General features: G+C 44.3%; 1 protein-coding gene across 1 annotated transcript in view; it reads right to left on the reverse strand.

Annotated features, from left to right (window-relative positions):
* The window catches only part of ASTN2 (astrotactin 2), a 644195-nt gene that overhangs the window by 611057 nt on the left and 14584 nt on the right, over window positions 1–18554 (reverse strand). The window contains 1 exon segment of the mRNA XM_019510513.1: window positions 13610–13797. Within this exon segment, the coding sequence (XP_019366058.1) occupies window positions 13610–13797 (188 nt within the window).

The raw sequence follows: 18554 nt of genomic DNA on the forward strand, positions 1-18554 counted from the left end.
GGTGCTCCAGGTTGTAAACTCGTAACAGAATCTAGACCAGGGGTGTGGAGGGGATGTGGAGGGCAGGGAGGGCAGAATAAATGTACATACGCTACATATAACCATATAGTATTGTGAATCTGCTTCCTCTACCCTTCCTTTTCTCCCCCCTCCCGTAGCTCCATACACATCCCCAACCAAGATTAAATAAACTAATGATTTTGGGGAAAGCAAGGCCATCTGGCTAATAGGTACAAACTCTCCAACATCTCCTGGTCCTCGCTTCACTATGGATTGCAGTCTGTCAACATCATTGGGACATGGGCTTCTCCTCCCCCCTAACAAAGCTGCTTGGAACCAGCCTTTGCTACCTGATGGATTTTGCCAGCCCTTGATGGGACCACTGGAGGCTCTCTGGGGCCAGATGGAAGAACGATATCCAAGTGTTGATCAGATCTCAGAGCCCATTCACAGCAAATAAATTGATTGTTCAAAAGACAGAAAGAATGAGGGAGGGAGGGAGGGGGAAAGGCACAGAGGAGGAACCTGGTATCCCTTTCTCCAATTTGACCTAGTTAAAGGGAACAACTTGATAGAAAAAGAAAAACCTGAAAAGAAACAGGTCCTTGTGTGGGTTCCTTTTAGGGTCTTTCCCTACACTGACCGACAGCCAGACTTGTAGCTTTCTTTCTAGTTAAAAGAATCAAGTCTGACCTTAAAATGATTCAGCCCTTGCTATGGAAGAGGCATCTAAGCCCAGGCTGCAACCAGTTAGGGGTAAATCTTTTCCACTTGGAACATTTTACTCATTAAAAAATAAAATAAAAAAAATGCTGGGACTTTAAGATAATTGGATTTTAAAATAAATGCAATTATTTTATTCTCTTTGTGGTACGCCTCGAATGCACGGCTGTGCCTCCGAATTCACAGAGACCTTTGAAGGCTAAAATAGAGCCTGTTTCTTTTTGTCCTGGGAGGCAAGGGGAGGGGAAGAGAAGGTGGAGTGGAAACAGCGTCAGGTTTAAAAATAACCATGCTTAGCCTGATGTTGGTACCAATTAAGTCAATGGGAATTTTGCTGACTTTCCACAGTAGCAAGATCTAGTTATACACATTTTTGCTCCTTTTTTAGAGCTCACCTATGTTATCAAGCAGTGTGGTAGAAGAGCAGTTAAGGTGCCTCTCGCTGCACCTCCAGGGGAATGAGTCTGGACCTTATTCTGGATCTGTGCCAAGAGCTACCCCACTCAGCACAGCTCTCAATGGGCAACTGGACAGTCAAGCCAGGGAGTAAAAGGTGGATAAATGTGATGCTGGCCACACTGTTCCCTTTTGTACCATTGGCTTACAAAAAAACCCCAAAAAACAACCAAAAAAACCCCAAACGGTAAACCTGAGTCATGTCAGCCAGGTCTGGTTTCAGGACGTTCTGTTTCAAAAGTCAGCTTTATGTTAATTACAAAGAATTAGCAAACAAGATAATTAAACATTTTTAGATTCAATAAAGTATTTCATTCCACTGGGAAATGAAAACATATTCCATTTTTTTTGGTTTGGCCAACAAAATGGAGGGAAAAAATCAATCATTTGCACAGTCCTAATGCAAAATCCTGCACGGTCTCTCAATTAAAATGTAAGCTTGCTTATATCAGTTAATCTTACCTTGAGTTATACTGATATAAGCCAAGTTCAAACTGAAAGAAAAACAACTATTCCAACTAAGTTTGCTTTGTTTTGTTGTTTTACAGATATACTCATTTGTAGCCCTCAGTCCAGACAGGGGCAATGTAAAAAGACCTTGTTATTAAACAGACCAGTTTCACATGCATGTCCAGATTCAACTGCTGAGTTCATGATAGATTACAGGTTTTCTCTGCTTTCTACTTCCATTAGCACCGCAGAACCAACATGGCTAAGAGAGGATGAATCGGACTGTGTTCCTTCTTGCACCTTTTCGGCACAACTGCCAAGCTGCAGTCACTTAGACCAAACACATGTGCTAGCAATAAAACGGCTGTGCAGGTCCAGTTGGGGACATGATTTGGAGAAATAGGAAAACCATTTCTCATGAGAAACTGAATGCATTTGCTCTGGGAACCACCAAAACAAGCAGAACGTCACGGCGCTATTTTCACCAAACCTTGCGTTTGTTTCCACAAGAATATTCTTGAAATACAAATTTCATTTACTTGAAATACGAATTTTACAAAGGCTGTTTTGAGAGTCAGGTTCAACCCAACACCATTTACAAGCCAAATCCTTTATAAATGCACTATTTTGAGGACCAAACAAATCCATGGGGTGAGAACTAGATCAGGGTGGGCAATTATTTCGAGTGGAGGGCCGCTTACTGAGTTTTGGCAAGCCATCGAGGGCTGCATGACAGGAAGCCAGGGGCAGCTAAATATTAATTTTCTACATTTTTTAGTGGCCCCACAGGCCAGATAGAGTGGCCTGGCAGGCCGCATCTGACCTATGGGCTGCATTTTGTCCACCCCTGAACTAGATGGAGGCAATGGATGCTGCAATAAGTTTGGGATCAGACCATTATCTGGCAAGCATTCACTTCTTGCCTGCATTTCCCCCATCTTTTTAGCCAACACTCAAACTCATTCAGAACTTTGCACAAAGGCAGCCTATGCAAAGGAATAATACTTCATGATCTTTCAATCGCGTTTTCCTTTCTAGAGCCCTCTTTTTGTTGGTGTTGCTCCCCCCCACTACCACCCCTTTGGCCAAAATGTTATTTGGGTGGCCAGTTCTCCATTTACAAAAGATTTTGGTATTACTTTTGGATTATTATATAGAACATCTCAAATAGTTTTGAGACTGGCAGTTTAAAATGATTAGGTCTAGACCAGTAGACAATATTTCTGCCTTTACTTCAATATTTCAAAGGAATCTATCCAATACTCACGGTGGCTTAGACTCAGACATAATAAAAGATTAGTGCCAGGCTTTGGCACAGAATTGCACCTGCAAATCAGCAGGACTGGCTAGGGACAGAAACAACCCTTCTGTGCTGGACAAGGATGTTCTATCCACTCCCCCACAGCTTTGGTAACACGGAAAAGCACAAAAATGAAAGCTTTTCCCTTAGCTTCCTTGTGTAGAGAGGCGAGATGCAGAGGAGGAGTTGAGCATAAGCGTCCCAAGATACAAACAACAGCGCCCGGAATTGTAGGTTCATGATTTCCACCCTCCGCCCCAGCCACAGCAATGCGTGAGACGCACAAGATTAGAGTTTGAAACACAACATTTCATTCCTAACCTAAAAGGAGAGTCATGTAAAAATGCAGCCTTCACGCTCGCAGCTCTCAGGAGCTCTGCACTACAAAGGGAAAGGTACTCCTAATGAGTGTCCGTTGTAAATCCTCCTTCCAATACTCTCAGGAACCACCAGCAATCTGATGCTCACCTGAGCCTCTGCCAAAATCCTGCTTCCAGTCCTCAAATATCTGCTCCTCCCCGACTCCAACTTCAGCTCTCTCTCGCTCATCCCTCCATCTGCTTCAGGAGTTAATCTGTGACAACATTTTTCTCCAAGTGCCTGTCTGTTTTCAATGTACTTAAACTGGGAGATTCTGTTGCTGGCAAGGCATTTTGCACATTTGCTCCTCTCTGCAAAAAAGCACGCCTCATATGAATGCCTCACATGGCTGGTCTTCCCTTGGGCAGTAGCCTGGGTTGTTCTAGGGATGCTTTGAGAAAGTTGGTTCACTGCCCAGTCCAGGTACATCCTGGTTGGATGGACTAAATTTATTCACCCCGATGTATCAGAGATGCAAACTGAGCACTCCAGTTACATATTTTAACATAGACCAAACTTGCTAGACTAGAATGCTGAGAAGCGTTTAATGTATTCGCAGTAACTAAGATAGAAAACATCAAGGCCTCTATTGAGAGACTGGTGCAAAGTTATTAGCATAACAGGTGTCTTTGTCACAAGAATGACACTTTAAAGACAAATCAAAAAAATGAATTCCCTAAATGCAAGCGCAAATCTTTAATTACACTTAACGCTGGTTTTATGCTGTTTTTATTAAAAGGATAGGAAAGAGAAGGATGAGTCTTCCTCCAACTCAGAAGTTGGTTAATGGAACATAATGGAAATGAATCTGAAATCGAGAACATTCCTGACACAAGAACATGAGCGGATGCTATTGACAGCGCTGCTGGGATAAGACTGGGAAACTGACTGCTTGCTTCACTCAACCATGGTGCCAAATTAAGATTTCATCTGCTCTTTCCTCTCCACAGCACAACTTCATTCCCTCCTCAGGTCTGTGGAATGAGCCAGTTATTTCTTTTTATTTCCCTGTGACCAGTCTCATGAAGTCCTCGGTAGAATCCAGCGGAGCGGGGACACATAAGCACATTTTATTCAGAAGAAAAAAATCCAGCACTGGATTTCTTTGTCTATGCATAAGCCACGGTGCAAGACCCTCAAGAAAAGGATCTTGCATGAATCCATGCAAGCAGAGGTCTCAGCCAGGGTCCTGATTCAGCAGCCTTGTCCTGCAGCAGAGTACTCAAGCGTATGTGTCCAACTTTAAGCAAGTGCTTCAGTCCCTTTGGTATCAAAATACGTAAGTGTTCTTCTGCTCAAGAGGGAGAGAAAGAAGATCTCATGCATCCCAACATCAGACACACTGAGCTCCTGCCAACCCTACTGAAGTCAACAAAAGCTACTGGCGCTCAGTGTTGTTGGCAATTGAGTCATTAGTACCCATTCTGGAGCAAGATCCCATTAGCATTCTCCTCTGGGCCTTCACTCGGCAAAGCAGTTGATGAGATGAACTTAAATGCCTGCTCAACTACTGCCTAGATGAGGATGCTAATGGTCTGCCATTGTGGGGTAAGTACTAATGGCTTGATTTTCAATTGTGCCGAGCACCTGAAGTTCCCATAGACTTCAGTGGGATTTGTGGATGCGCAGCCCATCTGGAAGTTGAGCTAAAAGCTCCTTCCCCCATGCTCATTAACTGGGAGCAGGGCCACCGCTGCCACGTGGGGATGGCATGGAAGTGGGTTTCCATTTATTTAAATAATGAATCTTGTTTGAAATCAGTTTAGTTTTTACACATCTCAGAGAAGGAAATCTGCTGCAGCAGCAATTCCCTCCTTGTCCTAATTAATTCCTAAACATCTCACAAGCTGGAAGTGCATGTTTTATGAATCTAGTTGACCTCCTGGTGCAGAAATGATGACACAGATGTTGCGCCTTCTTCATTACCTCATTATTCATATTACACCATTTTTCCAATAGAGGAGGCTGACGGTGTCAGATGTTGCCACCAAGAGGGAGAGAAGGAGGGAGGCAGCAGCAGAGCAAAAACATACATTCCCCCAAAAGAGAGCACTACCTTACATCCGTCAGACCTGAGGGGCAGCAGGTGGTGCAAAATGGCCAAGCTGGATAGCAGCCACGCTTCATTTCAGAGCAGCCCCTGCCCACGCCGCTCTGGGGTCTCTGCGGAGACCTGCCTGGAGCAGCAAGAGCAGGCCGCAGGGCTAGGCGGGGAGTTGCTGGTGCAGGGATCTTGACATGGTGACAGCATGGGGCAGGAGCCAGGGCAAAATCCATTGCCTGGATACCCCTGCTCATCGCAGGGTATATGAGCAGCAGGTTGCAGCTCTGCCCTCCCCCCACATCCCGGGGTCTCCCCAGACCCACCCATTCATCTCACTCTGGCTGCTGCCCCCTACCAGCTGCCTGGCTGCACGCTCTGCCTGTGTGGGTCCCACGGTGGGTAGGAACAGACGGACTGGGATGCCCAGGCAGAGGTGCTGGGGCAGGCAGTGGCAGCCAGAAGCTGCTGGGAAATGGAGTCTGCCCTGGGCCCAATCTAGCCCACAGACCAGACTTTGCCCACTCCTGCATTAGACCCTTCCCACACTATAGCCAAGGACACCCTGGGGAGACTCCAAGAAGATCAAGCTTTGAATTACATGATTGGGAGAATGGCAGCTCCACTGAGAGCCCCTCAACATGCTCAGAGCAGGCAAATAAATGTTGAGGCCTATGAAGGGAAGCTGCCCAAGTTAATGCCAAGAAGATGAGCATATTAACTGTGAAGGATCCTAGATGCTGAGGTGCAACTTAGTTTGAGACTTTACAGAGAATGAATCAGAGCACTCGCTCTGCACTACTGGACTGGCCTCAAGTCCAGGAAAAGCAATGACTTATTGGATCTTGACCAGATTCCCTTTACTCAGCACCTGCCTACATGCAGAAAGTCACTCCTCTGCAACTTTGACCAGTATGATTAAAGTGGTAACACCCCCCCTAGCCCAGACCCAGGTGCACAGGTAAAAATATGCTTATATAAAAAGGTACCTTAATCACTTCTGGAAAGGAGAATATTTGCTACTGCAGGGGTTCCCAACATTTATGTGCCCAAGGGCACATTTGAATTTAAAAGAAAAAGCAATGAGTGCCAGTATGAATATTAAACTCATGGATATGCGCATGTGTATAGTTTCGTTTGGGGAGGGAGTAGTAAACGCCACTCCATCACTGCGTCAGTCAGACTGACTCAGTCTCATTTGGGCGGCTGTTGCATACAGCCTGTGAAAAATGTTTTGAAGTGTTGCTGTTCTGAGTTCAATTGGCAGCGGCAGCATTTTTTGTTGGAATAATGACTTTTACTGATCATGAAAATGTGCACGGGCACCTGAATAAACCTGGGGGGGGGGCGGGTGCCATGGCACCCACGGGCACCATGTTGGGAACCGCTGCCCTACTGGCACCTAAAAGCATCCATTCCAGGGACTGTACTGGCATAGCTATATTACTAAAATCTCATAACCTAAGCACAAGTTATACCTAGACAAAGCTGTAGATACAACAGACCTTAGAGGAAACATGCAAAAGCCAAAGGGTTCCCTCTGTGCTAGAGACTACAAAGCACAGGCACTTGGGGAAAAATTAAAAAAATAAATAAATCCTAGCACTGTTGTACTGTGTCAAGAGGACAAACATGAAACCATGTCACATACTTTTTACAGCAAAACTCAAAGCCAAGAGCCTATGGAGAGCTATGCTGCTCCAGAAAATGCATGCAGTAGTGGATGAAAATGTTGTTGCAATACAGTATATAGGTGAAGCAGCAGATGAATGCATCTGTCAGGGAGAGTTGTGAATGCTGGAAGGAACAGGGCCTGAAAGGAGGGAACTTCCCCTTTGAAAACCCTCCCCCTGTTTAAGCACATGCTTGCGCTGTTGTAGGAATAAACCCAGGGACCACAGACACAAGGCAGTGAGGTGTGACTGTCACCATGCAGTGGGCTAGATGTTGATCTCACACCAGTAAAACTGGTATGTGGGTGGAGAGAATCAGGCCCACTAGATCTATCCCCAGACTACACTTCAGAGCAGGCAGAAACAGGATGCTAAATCAGAGTGAAGTGTTTAAGAGTGCACTTTATGTCCATCTCAGAAGCTGACAGAACACAGCCCCAATGACTGATCATTAGGGAAACATCAGGACACGTAAGAATGTAATAAAAAAAGTAACTGGTATAAATAAGAGCTGGAAAATCTGCTGGAAGAACTCGAATCCAGCAGCTAACTGGCTAATGCTGTTGACAGCCAGGAGAGTGTAGACAGAGAAAATATCTTATGAGGCTCGTTCACTTTTTATTCCAGACTCTCTAGTACTCCCTAAAAGGAAGATGAAACAAAGCATTTGCTTGCTACATTTCTCTGAAGAGCCTAGCTCACCCCTTCAATGAATCCAGAGGAGTCAATGGGCAATTTGTCTCTGCAAATACATACCTGCACACACTCACAGTGCCAGCTTCTGATCTTGTATACACCTGCATAATGCCATTGACTTCAATGGACCTGCTCGATTACGTGGGCACAGGCAAGGACAGAATCCAGCCCACAGAGCATTACTAAAGTTCCTCCTGTTAACTTAAAGAGTGTAGAGCCTGCTGCCTCACCAGTGTTGTACCTCTTGATCTTTGCCAGCCCAATTTGTTGGAGGGGATTTACCCCCAGGTCCCAGGCAGCAAGTTGAATCGAGACAAATGCAGGTGGTGTTTACCTGGAGCACATTCCTTCCCAGGAGCGACACACCTGGGTGCATTCCTCACCTGTCTCACATCTGCAATGACCCTTTGAACTCTGAACCCAATAAGAACTTCTCAAAAATGCATGCTTTGGCCTCATGCAGTGCTTATGGATTTGACCAAGACTGATTTCAGTCTTGACTTCCTTCTCCCTTCTTCATAGGGAAGATTTTTCTTTGTTTCCCATCATTTAGGAGAAGGAATCTACTGTTTTACTCTAGAATCCACTTCTTGGCTTCACTCAAGAGCTCGAGGCCCTATCGAACTAGAGAGAAAGGAATCCAGTCTGTTGAGTTTGACTTCAAAACATTCCTCATGAGCTTGCCCTGGTTGGGTAATAACTGAAACAACCTTCCTTTTGAAAAGATCTTTGCCTTCCAAATCAAAGACCCTGGAGCCACCTAATTTGTGGGCCAGCGCTGGTTTTACAATGGGATGTGCCTGCATGGTAATCAGCGTGCAAAATGGAAGCAACATAGCATAATCTTAGGGCCATCTGCCATGACCTGGGAGGGTTCAAATCTTTGCTCTATTGCAACGCCCTGTGTGCCTGACCTGAGGAAAGTCATTTAGTTCCTGTGTCCCACTTCTCCTCTGTAAGAGGGGAGTAAAAGCACGGCCCTACATCACACTGTTGTGAAGATAAACCCATTAAAGATAGCAAGGGCCTCAGACACTATAGTAATGAGGGTCCATATACATACCATACATAGACAGAATCATTGGGCGAAAGACTGAAAACGAAAAATAACTAGAAATCAGTGATTAAATATCCTCCTTTCGTTGGCTCCTGCTGACCCTTCTTCCACCCCCACTGGGGTCCCCTTCTCCTTCAAAGAAAGGCACGATTAAAGATAGCCTTTGGCCTGGACTGATAATGACCCAGAACAGCAAATGAAGAGGAAAACAAGATTGAGGGGGGTGGAAATCTCTTTCGTGTTTTGTTTAATTCAGCAACTTACAGGGCAAGACTAATTAGTGGTTTTAACTGTTTTGACACAAGCAGCCCCAATAATCATGATAAATCATATCAGGCATATGCCCAGATCCTTGAAGTGACAGATGACAAAACAGAGTAGTGACAAGATGCTCTATCATGCAGGGAATCATTGAGTTAATGGAAGAATTATTGCTTTTGAAATCCACTCCAGTCCTATTGTGGGGAACATTCCAATTTATCAAAGCCAAATGAACATTAATTGCTGCAGCCTGGTAAGTTTTCGAGCTGCTGTGACCTTCATTGAATTTTAATCCAAAACAGATAAGATTTACTTCCACACAAGAGGAAACAACACAATTAAACCCAAATGACAGCTAAGATTATGGGGAAAAAAACACAACAGGCGTAATGACAAAAATATTGATTCCTTTCTACTTGACACTGCGCAAAAAAAAAAGGGAAATAAATAAAATCCTGCATTTGCATTTTCCCCCCTCTTTCTTTTCATTTGGGAGACAAATTTCAGATGCTCAAGCCAAGACGAAAGGGGTGGCAGACAGTAATGGAGACTGAATTCCCTTTAACTGCGGTAATTAATGTTATGTCTCATTGGGGAGAGATTAGGGAAAAAACAGTGAGGGGGAAAAAAACAAGTATTATTTTGCTATTAAAGATGCCCTTGAGCTGGGGAATGTTGCTAGAAGTTTGAATCGGGTAATTGTTGCACTGTATCCATGGCTTTTACAACAATGACTCCAATGCACTAAAATACCACATACTGCCAAGTCCATCCCCTGCAACAATTTGTAACCTTACAGGCACTGTTTCATGCTCATTTCTTCTTGTTGAGTACATCGCCCTCTTCCCCGTTACTGCCAGATCTCAGAACTGAACTGGATCTTCCCTCCACCCAAACCCTGCAAGGAAGTAGCCCACTGTAAACATTGAACACAATTAGCTCAACTTGGAGAATAAAAGCATTCCCCACTGTTTCACTGCATTAACAAAATATTTTTTTCAAAACCACCCTCTCCCCCCACACGCGTGAGCATCAGAAGAATCTAACGGAAGTATAAAGGCAAAATTAAATGTGAAAGATGCCAAGAGTGGTTAATTTGAGGTATGATTCAATCATTTCTGCAGCTCATTTGCTCTTCATCCTTGCACCCTCCCTTGCAACGTACGCCGTTCCCCAGCTCAGATCTGCACTGCAGCATTACAGAAGTTCCCCTTGCTGTCTTACTTCAGTTCTGCACTGCAGTGCTTGAAGTTTGAACTTGGAGCACCAGTTTTACCCCATATTTCACACCTGTTACACCCAAAACGTGCCAAACCTGAAACTCCTAGTTGCCACTGACCCCGCCTCTGGAACCTAGCCTTTATGCTGCTGTCCCAATGCAATGAACACTTCAGCTTTAGAGGGAGAGAACAGGTTACTAGAAAGCCATGCATAGACTTTACCAAGGATACATATTCTAAATAAAGCTTTCCTAAGGTAGAGTTTTAGGTTGCAATAATACGCTCATCCACTGAAATTTCACCAGAAGACTCCAGTCCCCAAGTCAGAAAATACAGAAAGCCCACAAGTAAACTGGACCTTGACATACTGTAATTTAACTGAACATATGGATGCAGATAAAGTGTTATGGCTATTTAAATTAGACTGAAAGAAATATACAGCCTACACATGACAAATCTCTCTTTCACACAGAGGACAAAAGGGAAGATCCTAGCCCTCTCTAGGCTTGGTAAATAGGATCCACAAATAGGACATGTAGGGTAGGTAGAGTCAGAGTAGCTATTTAGCTGGAAACAACTTCTGGCCAGTGTTAACATGTTTCTAGTCTGCGTGGAGAAGATGGATAAGGAAAACTGGGGTCTGCGGCACAGAGTGAAATGAGAGCAGAAAGGATGCAGAAGAACCCTGAAGAGGTAAGAAGGACACCATCATTTCAGCTCCAGGAACAAGGTAGCATAAGTGACGGAGCCATGCACAGGAAACAAAAGGTTAGCAGTTACCAAGTACATCAAACTGGGCGTAATGTTTTAGCTTGTCCCACATGTAGCAAAAAATTGGATGACACAGAAGACAGAGCATGGGACAGTAAAGCAAAGCAACATCTCTGGGAGAAGTAGGAGAGATACAACATGTCTGTCAGGTTGTTTCAGAGATATAGGCTTAGGGTAAACCAGGGGAGGCGTGCCAAAGGCTAACTGAACAAACTCAGACACTCAGATGAAAAAGCTCATTTAAAACCAGTTTTACCTAATTGTAAAACCAGGATTTACACATAATTCAGAGGCCAAAACTGCCCCCCCCGCCGCCTTTGTTAGCTCAAAATTGGGCCTAACTTCACTTAAAATGAATGACTTCAACAGAGAACAGGGAAGAATTGCAAATTTGTAACGAAGCTCCCAACTTGCTGAGACAGTTTTCACACAACTTTTCACAGACCCTAAAAGCTATTCCACACAGGGAACACATCAGGATCAGACCTGTGCTCCCCTCCACTTCAGCCTCCGACCTTCCACAATGACTACAATTCAGCCACTTTGGAAGAAGGTGAAAGCGTGGCACAATTTGTGCATACGGGCATTTCTTACTCTCTCCCTCACTGGTCTGTAGTTGGTATATGTCCCGAACCACAAGCATTCATACTCCTCCTAGGAAAGTTGTGCCATTTAATCTGGCTGTAAATGTTCTCATTGCCCACATAAATGCTTAATTATTTTGACCCAGAATACCACAAGACTGTAGCAATGAAATTTACCCATGAGGGGCAGGGCACATTGCCTTCCACTTCTATTAACTAAGCTCTTGTTTTTTCTATTATGAGAAGCACGTAATAGGAGAGCTGATGGACTTTTTTTATTAAACAGTTTTCCATCTGAAAATGCCGATTTATCACAACTGAAAGTTTTTGCAAAAAAAAAAAAAGTCTCAAGTTGAATAAGAAGGTTTTTCATATCAAGGATGCCACTTCTAGTTAAACCAAAGGTAACTCTGCATGTTAGGTGATAACTTTATCTACCAACCCTTAGACATGCACTCTCTCTCTGAGATGCAATGAATATTTTATTATTAATAATTAGTAAATAATTACTATTACGTTATTTATGAAAAATGAAATAGTTTCAACAGATGTGGCGGACCTTTCAGGAGTAAGTCTCTCTCAGTGGCTGCCCAAATCAATCCAAGTATCTGGCGCTCTGCACCTTCCAAGTGAATGCCTTACCTGCAGTGGATATAGGTGGTTGCCATGTTGGTCTAAAAAGCAGAGGCAGGGAAAACTACAATGGCAACACTATACTGGGGTTTCTGTTTTTCACATACTTCATCTTCATGTGAAGTTTGAGATGATCTTGGATTTCTTTTCAGTGCAGTTCAATTCCTATCTCTATCACAGACTTTATTTGGGCAGTTAAGTTGCATTGGGTGCATCTGCACGTGCCATTAAGGTGATGTGGTAAATTCTGGCACAGTTTGCACCGGAGTTGGCTGCTCCCGGGTGCAGTATCTGCATATGCACCCGGGACTGCGGTGGTTTGAGCTGGGGTGGAGTAGCATAGGGCTGGCAGGAAACCCAAGGGATCAGCTCCAGGCTCTGGGTGGTGGCATTGTGCAGCAGAGGGGCTTGTTGGGGCATAAGAGTGCTAAAGTGCAGGGCTAGGTGGCAGACAGACCCCACACTTTACAACCCTTGTGCCCCAGCCAGCCCGTCACTGTCTACATGTGCCTTTTGGCAGAGTAAATTACTCCACTGTAGGATAGTACTGTCCCCAACTATACTGTCCTACAGTGGAGTGAATTAGTTTACTGCATCTTAATACCAGTGCATGTGTAGGCTGTGACGCTTTACTGCGAAGCCAATTAGTCAATTGAGTAAAGTACACGTATAGATGCACGCACTGTCTCTTTGTGACTCAGTTCTTCATCTCTGAACAGAATAACAGCAATCTCCCCACATCACAGGGTGCTGTGAATTTAACCACACTATAAGTTGTGAACTGCTCAGTGTAAGAAGGGACATATCAGTAACTTAAATGAATAGATTGAAAGGGCACAGAAGACAGGAGATGAATTTGAAGAACACTGCAAGATCAGATTTTTGCTTCTCATAGAACAAAATAAACGTTTTGTCCATAGTTAACACTCTAATGGGTAGAAATAATCTTAAAAAATACTGACATTAACATTAATCTCTGTGTACATGGGTCAGACATCTGTAACACTAGGAATTATTATAGTGACACCACCTGAGATTTCTATATACTGTAAATGCGAAACAGAGGCAGTGGTAGCACCGGTTTCCATGCTCTTTCCTCTTGGCATAGATCTGACCTCCCTTGGAGAGAATACCGTTAAACATAACCGCATTCAATCCTCTTCCTTCCTGTGCTGAGGCTCTACAAGGATGATAATCAGAAGCGCTGTCATGCTTTTGGGATAGACACATTTACAAACTGGAAACTCATCTTAGACTCACCAGCTTACCATCCATCAACACCACCCTCTCACTTCAATCTGGCTGCCAGCTGGAGTTCCCTCCCAGTTGGTTCTTCTTGCCCCTAGAATCAGTAGGTTCACCAGAAAAAGGAGATTTTACTTACCATGACAGAGATGTGAAGAATGTGCATCTGTTCCTCCACTATCTCCGAAGGCTCTTGGAGGGTGGGCGGCGTAACCCGGGACAGCTGCTCAGCACTGTTCATGGAAACGTGGAAATAAAGGGTACCGTTCTCCAGCCATTGCTGCTTCCAGTGCACCAAGGAAATGTCAGCTACAGTCCCAGACATCTCTGCAACAACAAACACACCCCGGCAATTAAACTTCCTGCACTCACAAAGGGACTGCACTCAAATGCAAGTCTCATGACAATATGTGTAGCCTTCCAAGTGAACTGAACAAGGATCTAAGAGCCAGGACAACTCGGTCCCCTCCTCATCACTCCATTTGACTTACAGAGAGACCCTAGGAAAGGCAATTTGCCTCTGTCCCTCATTTCCCCCGCATACAGAATGGAAGTACTGTCCCTACTTCCCAAAGGACTGTGTACACTTAATTACTGGCTATTAAGTGTTTTGAGATCTTTGGAAGAGAAGTGCAACAGAAAGCCCAAGCAGAGCTCCATCTTTTCTATATGGCTAAGTAACATAAACCCAATCTTTTTAGACAGCTAGAAGACGACACAAAGTGTGTGTGTTTGTGCATACGTGCATGCGTGCACATACACACAATTAGGATTTGCAATGAAAGAAAGAGGACTTCGTCCCCAAGAGGCAAGGTGCCCCATGCAGTAAACTCATAACAAATATCTCCAAGGGATCAGAGATGCAATCCTAGCAGAGATTTTGCTGTCAGTCAAAAGAGGAGCCAAAGACATCTCCTGATTTGACGTAGAAGCCAGAAAAGCAGAGATCAACCCGCACTCATCTGGCAATTACAAAAAACAAACACTTTTCCATTGCTACCTTACTGCCACTGCAATTATGTTCAGTGCTGAAAATAGCCCCGGTCCCAGCATGGCAACTAAATACACAAAAGTAATACCAGCAGGAGGCAACTGAATGCAAGCTCCCACCAAGCAGGGAAGATGCTGCAAAGCATTGCCCATCCTCCTAACCCTTGCAATTGTTTTTTTTTAAGTCTCTCAGCCACGGTGTCACAGTTCCCAGCTCTTGAACCTCACTTTATTCTAACTTCCACTGTAAACAGCCCAGGGCTAGGACTGCCTCTTCAAATCACTCAAAGACACCCCACATGCCTACGGCACCAGAAACAAATCATTAAGGGTTTGGAAATTTCAGACACTTTCTATTCAAAAGCAAAGCCCAAAAACACAGAATCAGTGACAAAACAGAGCCAACAGCTACTGCGCCTCAGCTTCTGTTCAGTTTTACCTGGCAAGCGCAGCATACCACTAAATGGGGGGCTTGAAAGCTCCATCGCTGCCTATCAATCAGTCAGTTCAAATAACTGATTCTTCCACTTGCACCCAAACCAAAAACACCAGGAGAAAAGTCCAGATTGACTAAAAACATTTGTTACTGCTGCTGCTGTTTCTCTGGCACGAAATGCAAAAACGAAACAATTTTGCCTCAGGAAAAACAGAATGTATTGGGAATCTGTAGTGAAAGCAAAGGAAACAAGTGGCATCTTCTACGATAGCTCTCACCGGGACCTGGGCAATAGAGACATAATTCCCTCCTGTGCTTGATGGAGGATTTGGCCCCAACCTCCCTTTCGACACTGCTCCATTCTGTAGACTCTCAGGCAAATGTCTTCCCTACGGGAGGACCAAGTAAAACTGCTGTGGCATTATCACTTCTGCAATTCTAGTTCGATTTGATTTTTTTTTTTCTGCCAGTTGAAACTATTCAAGCAATTTGCATGAAAAAGTGTCTAAACTTGCAATTCTTTTTCTTTACCATTATTATTCAAATAAACTATTTGTCAAATAAATAAATAAAAGCAAACACACACACACACACACACACACACACACACACACACACACACACACACACAACCTCCCTCCCCTGAAAAAACCCCAAAGACAAAACAAAAACCAAAAAACCCTGCCAGGCTTCAGTTCCAAGCAGCAGCAGTGAAAAGAGGAAGTGTTTGGCCAGTCTTGCAGGGTCGTGGTTCAGTAACACCATTAGCAGCTGCTTAGGCTCAAGAATGGAGGTGTCCAATTCACACTGATTTTCATTTGAAGCTCTCCAGCAACCGTAAGGCGAGAAGCTTTCGCACTTTTGCACGTGCTCCGATGTGTTCCGATTAGAACACGGACCAATCAGAATGCCCCAGTGTTTCAAAATGGCAGAAGGTGTGCTTTAACTAAAGCTCGTCAAACAAAGTTTAGTTAAAGTGCCCCGTCACCATTTTGAAATGCAGGATGCTGACTGCATGAGACGCTGCGGGTGTTTTAATTCGAGTGGCTCCCAAGAGTCGCTGTACTTAAATGAACCCCTTTCCTCCCCCACCCCACCACCCTAAAGCATGTGTATAGGCATCCTTTAATTTCTACAGTGAGCAATGGATCAAGGCCCCACCATTCAGCAAATAAACTTCTCTACTCTTCAGGGGAGAAATGGATTTTTTCCAGCCCCAAAAGCAGCATGAGCTCTGTACCAAGGGAGACTGGCCCTCACAACTCCTTTTATCATTGGTTTAAACCAAGAGAGTGATTCCTTGCTCACAGAGGCGAAAGCAGAATCCTTTCCAAGGAACTAAATTTACCTGTCAGTCAGGCTTCTCCTGCCCCATGGCTGGCTGCATCCCTGGCTGCAGCCCAGCTGACAGCAGAGGCAAGGTTAGGCCATTATTGCAAACTCCTGTGCTCAGCACCTCACTAATTATTCTATCGACAAATCCAAAACAATGGCACTGTCACTGGAATCTAATTGGAAGGCAACTAGTTCCCCACAGCACTCGTTATCTCTCCCTTATACACACAACAGCAGCTAGTTTTCCCAATCACTATTCCACGGCACATCCCAGCACTTAGAAAAAATAAACTCCTGACCAAGCGCAGAATACGTAAGAGGCCAGACTTGCCCCTCAGAGGAGATGCATGAATTCACTGTCATGCCTCTGCCACCAGAATGGGTTTTCTGCTCATAACCCCTTTGCCTCCTGTAATATAAATAGCCATTTTCAGAAGCAAGCTCAAGCAACGGTGCCCCTTGCATTCACCCCCAGCTAAATCAAAAATTGACCCCAGAGCTAATGCTCAAGGACGCATAGTGAGGTAAAGCCTGAGACAGTCTCTAATAAAACAACAGCACCGTGTTCTTATAGAACTTCCTTCATCCTCGTAAGTGCCTCCAACAGAAGGAGTTTGCTTCTCCCATAGGTAGCCAGTTCCCTTTGGAACGAGCATAGCCTGATACTCCTTTAAAGGCAGGAAATGAAGAACAACCCCACGTCTATATAAAACTGCAGGAAGAGCTCAGGGAAACAAAGCTATTATGCAGCAGCAGTATTAGAACCCACCTGAGTCAAGCTCAAGCTCAGAGAAGATGCCATGCACTCACTCACTAAGTAGAAACACAGTTGAATATTTGAAAGGCAGGACCTCCATCTGCCCAGAGCCACCCTGATGCCATTCCATGACCCGAAAGGAAAGCATTATTTACAAGATCCACATGTACCTCTTGCAGCACAACAAGCCTTTCCAAGCAAGCTCAGGTAAGAAGACTCTGTCCAAGCATTTTTCTATGTAAGGACAATGATGAAGAATCTGTGCCTATGCCTCCTGGAACCCAATGCTAAGGTGTAAGGGCCTTTGCCTTCTGTTAAGGAAGCACAGAAGTGACTCCAGAATCAACTTTTACCTAGACTGTCTCTGTCTCCTGGACTTCTGCATGCCATGACTCAAGGTCAGAGCTGTGCATTTTGGGGAAGTTGGGAGGTTAGCTGAAATACAAGACTCCACAATAATGAGGCAAACTCCTGAAAAAAGGAAACAGGGCCTTTTGTAAAAGTTTCCTCCCAAAATGTCTTAAGCCTGGAACTTTTAGTTGATGTTTTATTGCACCGTTTCAGTAAAAATCGAATCCTGAGACAATTTCTGATAAAGATCAGACACAAAGTGCCACTTACCACAAATGCATAAACCTTTGAGCAGCTTGTTATGCTTCAGCAGCCCCAGTGTCCCTACAAAATATGAAGGCCATAGAAGCTTCCTGCCCCACGGCTTTGCTGGAAAACCTGCTACTTCCATCAGATGAGTTGCTCCAGTAAAAACAGATTACAGACTGCGAGAACAGAGGCATTTGGAGCTGAAGCCCTGGGCTGTATGAGTGCTGGCAAGTTTTCCAGCTCCATATTTGAGTGTAATACTATGCTGTCCTGTGTTTCAGTGAACTCATATCATCTTTACACTATCTACATTGTAGTTACAGCAAACTATATATATATGTTGTCCATCAGAGAGTGTAATAGCCTGCACCATGATTGCCTGTTATCAAAGCTTTCAAATACTTTCTGAACAAATTAACGGCATTTCAGCACTGAAGAGAATAAAATACTGCTAAGGCTTTGAACGGGCAGTAATGAAAAAGCATTAAGAGTCCACAGGTACTTAAAAAGAGTGTCTAGAAGACAGAAGAGTCTTAGCCTAGGTTCAAACATGTCTTTAAATTCTATCCTAACGCAACTGAGTGCATGACAAAACACCACTGGCACTAGCAAGGGAGACTTGCTGGCAGGCTGCCTCTGCCATTTCCTTTTCCTCCCCTGCCTGATTACATACCAAGCAGCTCCCACAAGAGAATGGAGTCTCAGTCTGGAAAGACAGTGGGCTTCACATGCACTTCATATCTCCTAAAGATACAATGGAGGATTCCTCTGTTATTCCCTACCACCTAATAGACTCCCAAAACCAACTAGCCAACCGTGCATTCACTGCCTTCCAAGGTAGGAAAAGTAAAGGGAGTATGTTATTCAGGGTTAGCAGGGATATGCCTTTTCTCTCTCTACACTCAGCCTCCTTGCATGCACTCTATGCTTTTCCCTTCTTGTGCCTTTCATGCAGGGTATCTGGGA

This window comes from Gavialis gangeticus, unplaced genomic scaffold, assembly GCF_001723915.1.
Source record: "Gavialis gangeticus isolate Ggan-Ray unplaced genomic scaffold, GavGan_comp1, whole genome shotgun sequence".
Lineage (NCBI taxonomy): Eukaryota > Metazoa > Chordata > Crocodylia > Gavialidae > Gavialis > Gavialis gangeticus.